A 15,178-nucleotide genomic window follows, 5' to 3' on the forward strand; every position below is an offset into this window, starting at 1 on the left:
TGTGACCTTTTCATTTTGTTTGTGCTTTCACTAGCCAATCTTCTAGATATGGGTAAATATGGATTCCCTGTCTTCATAGGTGTGCTGCTACAGCCACAAGACATTTTGTGATGACTCTTGGTGCCAACTTTATGCCACAGGTTAGTACTCTGAATTGGTCATGCTTTTTGTCTAGGACAAATCTGGGATACTTTTTGTGTCTGTGTTCATAGGTATGTATACGTAAGCGTCCTTTAGGTCTATGGTGACCACATAATCCCCTTTTCTCAGGACTGGTATTACTTCCTGCAGTGTTGTCATTTTTAAGTGTTGGGTTCAAATTAACTTGTTTAGAAACCTGGGGTCTAGAACTGGTCTCTGAGTTAAGTCTTGCTTTGGCACAAGAAAGTACGGGAAATAGGTACCCTTGTTTTCCTCTTGTGTTGGGACCTTTTGCTATGGTACTTTTGTAAGCCCTCTTGGACATCTTCTCTGAGTCGTACCATCTCTTTTCCCCCCTAAGATAGGTTTTGGTGTATTTGTGGGGGTTCTTTGGTTAATTCTATGCAGTATCCATGAAGTATTATGGTCAAAATCCATTTGTCTGATGTTATTACCCTCCACTCCTGGAGGAATCCCCATACTCTGCACCCCACTGGTGTTCTGTGTTGGGCCTTGTTGCTGCATGACTTGATTGATGCCGAGGGATCTTTTTTTGGGGGTTGGGGAGGGAGCTGGCTTCTTCCCCTTACCCTTCCTCGAAAGGGCTGCCTTGCATGGTGTTGCCAATGCCAGTATGCTGTTTGCTGCATAGCCCGATGTGAGTTGCTTTGGGGCTGCTGCTGTTGTCCCGCCATAAAAGGCGCTCTACTTGTGGGTATTCTTCTGGGAGTTCCCCTTCTGAAGGTGCCCCTGAATTGCAGTGCTCCCATTGCCTTTGCTGTCTCGTTATCCTTCTTTATTTGTTGGAGTGTGTCATCCACTGCTTGGCCGAAGAAGACGTCCCCTGTGAAAGGCATAATAATTATGGAAGCTTTTAAGCCCAGTTTGAAATCTGACACCCTGATCCAGACGTGCCTCCGTAGGGTTCTTCCTGTGCATATCTGTCTGCTGGCTGTATCTGCTGCATTCAGTGCAGACTTGAGTTATGTGTTTGCAATATTTTTTTCCCCCTTGAAACACTGCCTTAGCCCTTTTGGGGTTTTCCACAGCAAAAATGCTGTTTAAGCCCCTCTATTTCCTCCCATTGTTGGTGCCCATAGCGCCTCATGAGTAAACCAGGGCCGTAGGCAGCGAAAGCTGCTGTTTCAGTCCTTGCTTGTGCACCAGTGTGCACAAGCAATGAAAAAAGAAGAGACGAGGACTTACCTGGGTCTTCCAGGGGGTCCACTTCTCCTTGTCATCCTAGGCTATGACAAATCTGCAGCGGCTGTCTCCCTCTGGCCTCTGTTCTCTGCTCCGGCGCACACTGCAGCCCAGTAATGGGCTGCACAGCGCAATCACAGACTGTCTTGCACATGTGGTGTGCAGCCCATAACTGGGCTGCAGTGCGCACTGGGTGAGCTCCGCTAGCAGAGTTTTGGGAAGAACTCTGCGCTCAGAGTTCCAAAAACTCTGCTAGTTCTCCCAGCAGAACGGAGCTACCCGCACATCCCTATTGATGAGAGCACTGGAGCTGGCTATCCTTCACGGGGTGCCAGTCTCCCTCCCCACCTTTCAGCCCACAAAGTTAAACCTCTTGCTTTCCTTTTCTGGTGGCAGCCCCATGGATGTGGGGGGAGTTTGTGTCTTTCTTGCAGTTCCTACAATAATTGAGTCTGTTGGAACATTGCCAGTTCTATGTTTTGGACCACATGAAATTACTTCATTTTCACTCTTGGTGTAACTGCCCTTGCAGCCGCATGATCACAGAAAGCTTCCTTCTCTTTATCAAGGATGGTAGGAAGCATGAGTAGATATAAGTTTCCCTTTAGTGCTGGAATTAAAGTCTTTAGGAGAAAGCATGCTCTCTCCTTCTCCTCTAGTTGGAGCCTTTAGGTCTCTGTGGCCCTCTTGACAAGGCCGCTGTAGAGGGATAGGTCGTCTGGTGAAGATGGTTTCTGAGGATAGCTGTCTAACTCCTTTTCCGGAGACTTGGAGTCAAGAACCTATCATGCTTCCTTGAACTCGTTTGGATCATCGAACCCTGCAGTGTCCTCGACCTCCTCAAAGTCGCAGAACTCCTGGTCTTCGTTGTGGGCCTGGGCCTCCAGGGCTTACTGGTCTTCCTCGGCTACTGTTGAAGGTTTCAAAGGGATGCAAAATTCCCTCAAGGAGTCATCAAACTCTTTCTTTCTTTGTATGAGAGTGACCATTCCGACCTCAAGCTGCCTCTTCTTTCTCTCGACCTCAAGTGCTTTTTGTGCGGCGTTGATGGTTGGTGTTGCCCTCTTCTTCAACCTAAACGGTTCTCCTGTCTTCGATGCCTCAGTCTTCTCTCTTGCTCCCAACTGCTTTCTGGGAGTTGATGCTAGTGATATCACATCCTAGGAACATTTGGTCCCCCCAGAGGCATACTTTGGCACTCGGGCTGGAGGGGATGGTGATGATGTTGATTCTGCTACACAGGAGACTGATTAGGGACGGTTGTGCCTGAAGTCTGTTCTCCCCTGAGTGGCTATTACTCAGGACTACTGCATGTTGCGCATTGGTGGAGGGGAAGGGGGGATGGGTCACAGGTGGAGTGGTTGCAACAACAGGAAGATTCAGGCCAGTTTAACTTGTTGCGTGGCCTTTTCCCTCCCCCACCCCATGCTCTCCCTTCTTCTGTTGTGCATCTCCTGTTCTCATTGGGAGTGAACTTTAGCATAATACAGCACTTGGCTAAAGGATATATTGTCATATATTAATCTTGCTGAGGAATGTAATCCCCATGTACTGCAATGCCTATGCTTCTCCCCCTTTTTGTATTTGTATCTGAAATAGTAATAAAAATAATTTATAAATAGTCTTCTCTGTCACCGAGGTTTGCATCAATGGTTTCAACACTATCTTTACCCCTTCGGTATTCCTTGGTCGGGATCTGTGTGGCTCTATTTGTTTTTGCTTACCTTTGGTCAATAAATGTCTCGACGCCGAGGCTGCTTTAAGGGACATAGAGTTTGAGGATTTAGCATCTGTGCCTTTCAGCGGTTTTACCCTAAGTCTTTTCTTGTCGGTGTCCTTCGTCACCTTTTTCGGAGTCAGCCATGAAGATCTTGATGTCGGACTCCCTTCCTCTCACTGGTTAGGCCTCCTCAGTGTTCTCCTCCTTGTTGCTTGATAAGCTGAGGTCTCAGAGATTCCTGCTTATGTGTACTTAACATGGTGCAGTGCTTCAGCCACCATTACCATCGTACCTATTGTGTTTTTGGTATGAATTCCACGCAGGCCTCACAGTCTTCGTCTCTGTGGTATTTTAACAGGCAAAGCTTGCAGACCTCGTGGGGGCTCCTCTTGGCAAACTTGTATTGGCAATTGGGGCAGAACTTGAAAAGGGTATTTTTCATGACCCTTATCCATCTTCTCCCGCTCCTTTCTTTGGCAAGGTTTTTTTTTTTCTTTTCAGCTGGGTCCCTTGTCAGGACAGAGAAGGCTCCCCTTCTCCCATTTTAGTTTTTCTCTCGTTTTTCAACGATTCTACCAGTTTTTCATATCCTCTTCAACTTCTCTGGGAAACTCTTCAGCGTTCCTCCCTTGTGTTTCTAGACCAAACAGCAGAAAAAACAGAATCTGAAGATGGCAGCCACGCACAGGAACTTTCCCTGCGCCATCTGATGTCACATAGAGGACTGGTTTACCACTGTATGGTGGTTGACAATGCCCAAAAGAAAAAGAGAAAAAAAGAGACTAGAACATTTCCAGACCCAACCACTAGATGGTAGAATAATGCACAGCATCGGAATCCAGAAAATGATTCCTGCTGAAAACCCTAGAAATCCATTGTTAAAACCATCATCAATATTAGGTAGCTCTTCTTTTCTGGATTTGTATTACTGGTGGGTTGTAGAGATATTTATGACTGACTGGTCTTTCTGGACCACTGGTCCAGGATCTATGTGCAAGAGAATCATTCAGAATACAAAAACAGGCATTCAGAGAAGTACTTGGAATATTTCAGCCACACAAAAGGAAAGAGAGGAGGTTTTCCCATAAACCTGTGTCACCTGGGCAAGCAACAAACATCAAAAAATGGTACCCCATAGGGGAACAAATTCTATCACTTTGTAAATTGACATTGAAACCATAAATTATCACTGGATCGCACACTTATTTCAACCAAACCTCTCAATTATAAGCAAACACCTGCCTGTATACATTTAAATTCTGTATTAATTTAAGAGTATTAGATTTTTCAATGATCTCTTATTTGGAAAACATTACATAATTCAAAATTATAAACAGACATTACAAGTCACCAAAAAAATGACATTATTATACAATATTACAATTATACATATATAAAATGTTCACATTTTCTAGAATCGCCTCTATCCAACTCTATATATGTCCTTAGTGTGGAGATTGAGCGGTTCCTTCTTGTCTCCTTATTTGACATAGGTGGTTGAAAAGTGAAAGTCCCAATGTTGTCCCACCTAGAGGTTGCCACTATAGAGTAAGAAGAACAGTGCACCAACATTCATATCTTTCTCCTTATAACTCAGCCTGTAATTTGAATGATTTGTCTTACAGGTTTTCTCTTACATAAAAAAGTTAACGTGTTTCAGCCTTTTTGGCATATACACCTTCCAGGCCTCCTCAGGACCAGAAATATCAAGGAAAAGCAACCTGTACAGATTAGTCTCTATGGGCTCGTCAACTATATACTAATCAAGGGGGCATCTATTATCAATAAGTCTCAATCGTCATTCACCTCTTCTAGGCAGAATCCCCTGACCGGTAAAACTCAGGCAGGAATCCAGCAATCTCCCCATGTCTCAACGGACTTCCAGGATTTTGAAAGGTCACCCCACCCACAACATAAAGTGGCATGCTTCATCATAGGTGACCTATCCACACCAGGGCGGGTATAAACCACCCTGTCTGGCTCAACCACTAATGGGACTTCTTAAATAAATGTGTACTGGATTAAAGCAAGAATGCAGAGTGTTTATTAAAATATTTCAAGGTATACCCACAGGAAATACCTTTATTTTTTGAGTATCCTAGATAAAGTAAAAAACTAAAAGAGTTTTAAATACTGGATGAAGTGTTATTTCAGTTATTCACACCAACATGTTCTGGTAGAATTAAAAGTCATTAGGGTTGAGAGCCTTCTTCAGTGTTACTACGTTCCCTGCCTAGTTTAAACAGTCATGCCATGAACACACAAGGTCTAATGCACCAATACCAATTTAATTCCTTCTTGTGGAAAGACCCTGACTTAGGGTGGATCTGAGCTTATTTCGTAATTACTAAGAAGAGTAAATACAACTACCACCCTGCTCTCTAGACGCTGAGTGAATGACTTCAACTTTTTCAAGTTATTATTCCTGAAAATGAGAGTCAACTTTAAAATGATAGTCACTGACATTGCGAATGACATTTTGGGTATGTGTGGGTGTTGATTTCTTATGTCTGTATGCAATCTGTTGTAATGACTTTCAGTTGCTGACTGTTGACTATTTACATTCTCTCCCCCCATTGGAGTAACAGGTGTGTTGCATGGGTTTCAAGCCTTGTTGAACTATGTGACTTCTACTACTTATACCTAAAAATGTGGTTCAAATTTGTTTTTTTTTTTTTCTTTTTTTTTTTTTTTACAGTTAATCATAGTTTTCCATTTATTTCCATATTTGTTCCAATGTGGTGTTGATGTTATTTATAGACTCCACTTATTTCTATAAAATCACGTCCATGTACCAGCAATTGACCATGTGTGATGCTTCATTTACTGTTAGGCTTAGTTGGAGAAGATTTAGCCCTGATTTATCAGTAGTACTACTGTAGTAGATTTAGGTATAACTTGTGAATAGCAACTGTCTTACTCTGGTGCCTGTGTTAATTATTTGCTTGTCACACACTAAACCGTGCTTAAATTTCTATCAAGACCACCCATTCTGCAGTATATATTCCCCATTTTGCAGCCATCCTTGCCCTTGTCCCTGACACGTCTACCAAAAAAGGTATACCTCTGTGTGGAGCTCATTCCACTCAGTTCAGAGATCACCACCCATAATGGTTAGGACAGGCAGAGATCACTTGCTGGAGAGTCAAGAACAGTATTTGTGAGTATGGTAAGTAGTACTACTAGTGTATCACTTACTGTACCCAAAAAGGCTTTTGTGAACAGACCCCTTCACTTGAATCCAGGGAAATCACTACTGATTTCATCACTTTATGTGCCTAATTTGGGGAATTATAGAGTCTTCGTAGGCTGGTAAACATTTGCCATTGAATCAATTAATCAATCATTTAATTTGTCAAGTGCTTATGACTCAGCACAGACAATTAAGCAGTAATTCAAGAACCAGAAACGTTCACAAGTAAATGAGTGATTAAAACTTGGTGTAGCTGTTGCCCATCTACAATGAGAACGCGCCATGAGCTACTAGCAATGGCTGGGAATTATTTAACACTTTCGCTTTCCCTAATGCTCTGAGGGGGAAGCAACAGTTATTTCTCAGATGCACTCAGTGTTCCAGTAGAGTGCCAGGTGTAAGGCACAGCTTCATACAATCAGCCACAATTATGTAAAAGAGACTTGTGGTTAAGAGTAGAGCCTTGAAGCAGCAACTGTCATCCAAGGCAAATCTCACGAGTTGTGAGAGATATCTGATTTCCAAATGCAAGTTGAAAACTGCTCTAGCTGCAGAAGTCTGTAGCTTATTTATATTAGAATTTGCGGTTCCTGCAGAAAATGAGTATTGTCCATTTTTCAGCCAATCAGAGACCTAGAAAAGCAAGCGGTTTTCCTGAGTTAAACGATTTCGCAATTTGAGTAGGGAGATCATTACTTGGAAATATATGTTAAGATATTATACACATTCATCCCAGGGTTCCACTTCCTTGGGAATCTAGGTAATGATAGCCTATTGCAAATCTCCAGTCACTCTCCTTTCAAGCCCGTCTCTACAAATCATGGCCTATAGATGTTCCCCAAAACTGCTAATTAGTACTGCTGAGAGTCCATGTGTACTTCATTATTTCGTCTTAGATTAATATAATGACTAGAAGCACCATGTGAATACTTGCAGAATGGCTATGTTTACCTTCACATTACAAAATGGTCTCCAACTGTCCCCTACTCAGTGAGTCGTGTTTGCTGAACCACCCAATCGAACTGTCCAGCTTGTTCCTCACACTAAATGGTATCCTTTGAACGTTCGCATGGTGAGTCTTAATGGTAAGCTAGGCAAACCTTCTCTGAGTTGCGGTGCACTATGCTTTCCTTCTCTGTTTTCAAGAAGTCATTTTCTTTACTTTTGGTTTCATCCCATATGGTCATATTTGTCATATTATTTATTATTCAAAGCATGAAACATTCTATTGCAGTACCTACAACTTGCTAATGTGTGAACATGCTTCTTCAAATAAATTCTAAATGATACTTTATGTTAAGTGTACACATTTTTAAAGATACACAACAGAGCAGCAGAATGTGGGCTTATAAATTATAGCTAGTAACACAACTGACCTTGCTTTGGTGTTGGGTTCACCGTCCTGACAGGAGTAGCTATTCTACGAGGCATTCGGGGATCAGTGGATGTTGCTAAAGAAAACAAGCATTAGTGAAGCCAACAATAAATGGGGTGCCTACATTGAGGAATGCACAGAGTAAAATATGAAAGATAAGTTTAGCTGAGAGAGTTAAAATACACCCAAGCACAATAACCTGATCATATAACTTAGAAACACATGAAACATATATAAGTATTAATTTAACGTATGTAGTCCCCGTAATGGAGTCATCCTCAAGGCACAAACTGGTTTGTGTTCTTTAAATAGATCTCTGAAACTAAGTACCGATTTTGTCACATCTTAATTTTAATTCTAGTCTGACTTTATTTCAAAACCCATGTCTCTATTTCTGCTTTCCTCCATGCTTTCCTGCACCATCGAAAAAATCCTTCCTCACTCAGCTAACCTGAGAAGGTCATCCCAATTTTTGAAAAGGTGGCTGATTGAATTCTCCATGGTATTGCATTCTAGCACACCTAGCGTGTCCATACAAGGTGTATGAGGCCAGTGAAGATTACCTTGCCATTCCACCAATTGACTCTTTTCCATCTTCCTACCCATACATCCTCGTCTGTTTATATAGCTGTATGCTTCCTCAATTAATTGTATTGTGTGAAAGGCTCTTCCTCCTTTAGGTTATGGTATCTGCAAAACTTGATTCAATTTATCAAGCGTCCACATCCACAAATGAGCCCTCTCCCCCTTTTAAAAAAAAATTATTTTAACAACCAGCAAAGGGTAAGACTGTTCCAGAATCTACTAACCTGCTCTGTGACAATACACTGAAACATACATCTACTTATCTCGTCTACATTTGGCATCTGCCCTTCTTTTCAGCCCCCCTTGCACAGACACTTACATTCTAGTGAATGGGCCACCAATACTTTATGATGGGCTCACCTGCCCTTTTACTGCCAATAGGGCCTATATCACATCTGTGCTCTTCAAACAGAGATGGACTCCTGTTCCTGAGCACCACATGGGGAAGCTCTTCATAAACCCCTGCTGACTCCATGTCTTCCACTTTGAACTCTACAGTCCACTTATAAGAGGTTTTTGCCTCCTCCTCAATCCACTTACCCACCCCCCAGTTGGGATACGCCTACGTTGTTCTTTCAACATTAAACCTCTGTATGATGAATGTCTTAACCCCTGACATCCTTTCTGTTATGGCTTTTATCCACCACACTAAAGTTATCCCTTGAAGAAGTTCTTGTTCAGCCCCCACACCATTGATCACCTGTAAATGGAATGCTCTTAGCCATGCTTTTGAAGTTCTCCATGGTCCGCTTGCGCTTCTCCTCAATTCGATGAAGGTCCCCTGGAAAGAAATTTGAATTTTAAGAGAAGCCTGGGAAATCAGCTAACATTGCCAGCTGTGAAATGATTACTGATGATGAGATTACAGTTTACAAACAATGGTGAGATAATTAAGAAAAAACGTCATGAAGTGAAACAAAAGCAGGCAAAATGCAAGGCACAATAATAAGGTCCATTCTGATGCTGCCACTTGACATTTTAAAGGTGGTATAAATTGTTAAGTAGGAACACTACAGTACAGACCAGAGTCTGCAGTAATATTGGCATAGATTCGTGTCCTAACGTCTACCTTTTTGCAGTAAGAGTCTCTTCATAATAACGGACGCAACTGACACAATTGGTGTGTCTAGATACATTGACAAAGCTGCCAAGATCAGTGTTCGTCACCACAGGCCATGTCTGCTGGTTTATGTAATGCTCCGGACAGCTTATCAGTATGTAGTGTGAATAACATTATACATTTGTAAACAGAAAAGTAAGGTACTGCCTAGCATAGATGTTTATGGTTTTGAAGTGAATATGGCACGTTTCTTGGAAAACAAAGCTTTTCGAAGGATTGGAAAAGAAGAATTGGAGTGGCCACGAAATGGCACCCCCAGGGTCACAAGCTTTTAGCGCCAATATATAATGGAATTCAAAGGGATAGTGAAACAATTCTCAGTAAATAAGCACATGGCCTGAACTAGGTGGAAGTCAACAGCTCAGTTACTGTTGTTTACATGTGCACACTGCATATACACATGAAGTCGATACTCCGCTGTCATCTTGCATCGCATGCTTGAAGCGCATATTGTGACACATGCAAAATTGCAGTAAAATCTCTTATGTGCAGAGGGTGTTGAGTGTACTCTTTCTAAATACAAGTACAGATATACCCAAGTACGCACATCCATCCATCACCAACCTTACCACCTAGAAGGCTCAATGAGACCTTGAGGGGGAAAGCCTGCAAGAAGGCCGAATAACTCAGACTAAGAAACATTTTGTTGGGGAAAACGCGGTCCTTTAAAAAAAAAATAGTTTTACCCATTTACAAACGTATAAAGCAATAGACACATGTTCCTAAGTGAGTCACTTCACAATTCTTGCACATTCTCCTACTTTCTCTCTCAGCACTATGATCCAGTAGCGGTTTGAAAAAGCTAACCTAGAGCTATGGTAAACCAACAATTCCTTGCTGTCCAGTTTTCCAAAGCAGAAGAACTAAGCTTGGTTCAAGCTTCCCTCTCATAATTATTACAGAAAACTCCTACGGGCCGCTTTAGGATGAAAGCACAAAACACAGCACTTATTGTTGTATATGCCACCACCACTCTTTAAGTCTGTAAAAACCTCCGTCCTTCACAGAAGTAAGCGCCAGCAGTTTCTCTTCAGCAATGGCTGTTAAAATAGAAGGGAAGTTGCAGCCAAGAAAGCGTTGGCTGGGAAAACCTTCATTAATGAGAGTAATACTTCTCTCTTTGGAGGGGAGTTATTGTGAAAGACAGATAAACATCCAACGGGACAGTAAGTTCTCAGCTAGAAGAAAAGGATTAATGCCAAATGAACAAACAAAAGGAACGAAATTACAACTTTACAAATGTAACCTTTACAACTCGCAAAATAAAAATCATTAAAAAAACGCATAAAACAAAATTCTGTGTCGTTAATGGTTTTTGTCATCAATTACACCTATGCAACAAACATGGCTTTTCTACCTACCATCAAACTCAGAATATGGGAAACCGGACAAATTTAAAAGTGTGGAGCCTGGCTGCAGGCTAACTTGTAACATGATACCCTTTTGCTCATATTACCCCTTTTAAATGTAACTAAGCGTGTAAGAAATTAGCTATTTATTTGTAACAATAGTTTTACTGCTCGAAGCACTCGCAATTCAAAGGCTGCATATATATGTATTGTTTATTCAATAAAAAAAACAAAGGTTACAGCGACATTATAGTTAGGGGCTCACGTTTTACCCATGCAAAACTATACAAAGTCAGTAATAATCATCCTTATAGTTCTACTTATGTTGAGAGACTATAATTTATGGCTTAAAATTACTTAACGGCATGAGTTATAGTTTCTTCAGATAAGTATAACTATAACTGTGGAATCTCTCTGGTTTTGATTGGGTAAAAACTCAACCTAACTACAACGTTCCTGTAACCTTTGTTTTTTCAGTGAATTTCTATGTTTCATTCTTAACATTATATATAATAATTACTGTATGCTAATACAGCCAACACCACACACAGCCATGCGTGACAGGAGTTGGCCAACCCCCCATCCTGTGACCGTGCACAGCGGGGTTATTGTGTATGAGTGGTTGATTTTTGTTTTTTGTTTTGCTACACTGGGCTTCAGATCCCCGGATCCATCATGGATTTATACCAGGGGTCGCGCTGTGGTGGGTACGCGGATCGCCCATAAAAAAAGGCGATTTTTTGCCCATGAGGGGTTCCTCAGAGACCCTGCCATGTGTACTGTGGGGTCAGAATACCTCTATCCTTACCCCTTATCTGGGTTCTTATTTACTTTTCCTCCCCGGGGGCCCTGCCAAGAAACAAAATGGTGGCTGCAACTTTCCTTTCAGGTTGTGGCCAGCCGATCAGGGTCTTGCTTTTCACCTGGGTCTGTAGGTATCGCAGATCTCTGCGGGTACCTGTGGATCCTTGCAGGTACTTGTGGATCTGTGCACCTTGATATCTATATTTTTATTTCTTTAATAACTACAAAACTATTGAAAAGAGTTATACCAAATAACAAAAAGAGATCTTTCTGGTCCAAGATCTAGCTTTCTGCCAAATTTAGTGTAAATCCGTTCAGCAGTTCAGGCTGTAGTTGAGTTAAAAAAAAAAAAAAAAAAAGAAAAAAGAAAAATCTGCATCAACATTGCAAGGACAAAAAGTGTTTTGGGACACCCACCTCCCTTCATCTTGGCCCCCGCTTGACGAATCACACTGAAACTTAACACACAGCAGCTGAACTAACTAGTCTACGGGCTTTGAAAAAATTGTCAAACTGCGCCAAAGTGATTAGCAAAACAAAAAACACTTCACCTATGGGAAATGTGGGCCCTAACTTAGCACCAGAGATATGGGGTCAGGGTGTCCCTACCCTGGCCCTTTCCTTTTTTAAAAAAAATATTGTTTTCTTTTTTGCAGATCTCTGCACGAGCTTGTTGCTATTTGCAAATCCTTTGCGGCTCTAGATATCTATGTTTCATTTTCTTTATAATCTCAAAAACTACAGAACAGATTTGCACCAAATAACAAAAAGCACTCTTTCTAGACCAAGAGCTACCTTTGTGTAATTTAGTCTAGCGGTTCGGGCTGTAGTCGTGTTTGAATTCCCTATGGGAATTATAATGAGGGAAACACTTTTTTGAAAGCCTCCCGCCCCTTTTTCTCAGCCCCCACTTGGCGGATCGTCCCAAAACCTCCACTGTAAAACAAGATTCTCTGAAACACTTAAAAAAAAAAACAAAAAAAGTCACTAAGATTTATCAAACTGCACCAAAGATATAGGTAAGTCAAAAAACTGTTTTTCAACTCTAAGTACCTACTAGTGACTGCCAGCAGGTAATATATAGAGCTGTCAGCTCCCACCAAGCAACAGCCTATGTCATAGGGGTGGGCACCTTGGAACATAATAGGAGCCAGCCCTAGGGGGTTGCGGTCCCCTGGGCCATCTGTTGCTCCTCGAGGAGGGCCGCACAACCCCACTCAAATTTAATACGCCCAGGAAGGTGGTGGTCCCCAAGGCTTGGGAATCCGAAACGGAACCGCTGCATCATTTTTTGTGTAAAGCACCGGGGAGGTGGCGGTCCCCAGGGCAGCGCGGTGGGGGCACAGCCCCCCTCATCAAATTAGTATAAAGCCTCTAGGACATGCCCCCCGCCACACTGACTTTGATGAAAGCCCCAGGGAGGTGGCGGTCCCCCAGAGCTACCAGGGGCTGGGCGGTTTTGCCCTGGGTAGATGTCTGTCCCCAGGGCAGCAGGGGGACGAAGGGTTCTGATGGCCCCCCCGCATTAAAATGGGAATGTCCCTAGGACCTGGCCCACCCGGGTGCTTCTGAGTTAGCAAGCGCAGGAGCATGTTTTTTCTTTTTTTTTTTTTTGTTCGCCAGATCCACCAAGAATCGCTGCAATTTTTTTTTTTAAAACAACAAAACAGAAAAACATGCTTTTTACCTCTAGTGGGTCCCTCTGGGGCTCCAGCACCAGAGCTAAAGGGTCAGGGTGTCCCTACCCTGGCCCCTTTTGTTGTTTTACATCTTTTTTCTGGGACTCGGCTGAAGCAGAGTCTCAACATGGCTGCCAACACTTCCTTGTTCAAGTGTTGTCAGTCAATCATATATTGACTGACAACACTGTCACACACACACCCTCACCCCACCCCCCTTTAGTGCCAGAAGTCGGAAAGTGCAACATGTTTTTGTTAAAATCACATTTTTAGATTGAGCCTAGGCAGCGCACATGCTCTGTCTGAAAGACCTGTTGTACTGAATAAAGGACTTTGCTCCCATCAGCTGACAACCATTGGTTAAGTCGAGAGTCGCGCTTCTTTGCTGCCTCCTAAGTGGTTCATGTAGCAGTACGTCACTTCCATTTTTCGCAGAAGAGCACTGCTCAACTACAGTTTCCTTCCGCTTGCACTCTTCATCTGTTGTTGTGGTGAACTCTTTTATTTGTTATTGTTGCAGCGCAGCAGGCAGCGCCTTATTTTAAAGTATGGCAGCCACCAAGACTTTATATTTTGTAGGCCCTTTTCGCACAAACTCAACTTGGAGTCGACTTGAACCTGGTTCCTCAGAGCCAAAGCTGGCAACTCTGGCCATTACGCCACATCCTCTCCTCCCTGTTGCTGCTTTTCAAATCCTCTCCCAACCACCATTTCTCCGTATTGCAGACCCCCATCTCTCTTCTCTTGCCACACTTGTTGACGGGCGTGTTTTTTTAATGCTGTGCTAATAAAAGGAACTAATTGAAATCCCAGAATACAAATTAGAATTGAGTGGTTAAGGCTGGAATGTATTGTTTTCTAAGCTACTGGATGAATCATGGAGGCTTTCATTTTAAACTGGCGAGCTGCCTGCATTGCTTCCTATTCATTGTGGGCCTTTTGAGGAAAACCCCCATCCTGCAGTTCAGCACACATGCAGAAATGCTTCCTGTGCTGTTCCGCCCGGCCCCCTTTAGCACACACATGCCCTTTACAGTGCGCAGTAGATGTTTCTTGCAGCTGTTGCCATACTACACCCAGAAACAATAGCTTCCTCTACTCTGAAACTTGTCTTGTTTAGGAATGCAATCCTGCAGTACTTGGTTGGGAGTTTGCAGTCTTCCCTTTCAGGTTATTGCACCCTACACTTCAGTATAGGGGGAGAGGTATTCCGTACAATCTTGCAGCAAAAAACTGATTTGGGCGTTTGTTTAGGAAAATACTTTCCCAATACCCTTGACACTGCGTATGAAACAAAACATCGGACTACCCCAGAAACAACCACTGTAGTGGGCTTCCTTTGACGCCTTAAATTCTATATGACTGTTTGTGTTTAAGGAGATAATATTTGTATTTTATGTAGCTGAGAAGGTTATGGACTAAGTATAGTTGTTTTGGGGGCCACTTGGTCTTATGAGCCGTCCTCTGGATCCCTAAACCCAAGTGCACATTAAAGAAAGACCAGTCTCTGGCTTAATCTAGAAACACAAGTAAAGCATGGAAGCTTCCATGCTATATCCAATCGTGCACATTTTAAAAAGGTTTAACTGTTGGGAGTGGCTGTGCCTCTTTATGATGGCCTGTGCAGCTGCACAGTGACGTCAATACATCAGTGGACACTCAGCTGAGACAGGTAAGCAGTATGGTTGCTTTGAATATTCAAGCTTTTGGTATGACGACCAAGCATGATTAGTAGCCCATCTAGGGCTGAACAATTTTTTCCTGATGTTTTTGGATGTTGTCTGTAGGGTGGAGGCTAAGTGTATTTTATCACAGTTTGCAGAAATAAGAAGTACCTATTGTGTAAATCTCTTCTCCCTGGATTTTATGAATAGCTTGGTTTACTGACCTCCCTTGCCATTGCCTTGGTTTTCAGCAATCTTTAAACTGCATGTTGCATTCTTTTAATGCACATCAGAATAGAATATGGACCAGGTGCCTGTATCATAGCGACCATGCCTCTTCACACA

General features: G+C 42.5%; 1 protein-coding gene across 2 annotated transcripts in view; it reads right to left on the reverse strand.

Annotated features, from left to right (window-relative positions):
- The window catches only part of RELA (RELA proto-oncogene, NF-kB subunit), a 405,457-nt gene that overhangs the window by 32,794 nt on the left and 357,485 nt on the right, over positions 1–15,178 (reverse strand). For both annotated transcript variants that reach the window (XM_069207856.1, XM_069207855.1), the window contains exons 10-11: positions 8,918–8,998; positions 7,634–7,708 (exon numbers count right to left, since the gene is read on the reverse strand). In XM_069207856.1, coding sequence (XP_069063957.1) covers positions 7,634–7,708; positions 8,918–8,998 — 156 coding nt within the window. The remainder of the gene's footprint in view (positions 1–7,633; positions 7,709–8,917; positions 8,999–15,178) is intronic.

Source organism: Pleurodeles waltl, chromosome 9, assembly GCF_031143425.1.
Source record: "Pleurodeles waltl isolate 20211129_DDA chromosome 9, aPleWal1.hap1.20221129, whole genome shotgun sequence".
In the NCBI taxonomy this organism is placed as follows: Eukaryota; Metazoa; Chordata; class Amphibia; order Caudata; family Salamandridae; genus Pleurodeles; species Pleurodeles waltl.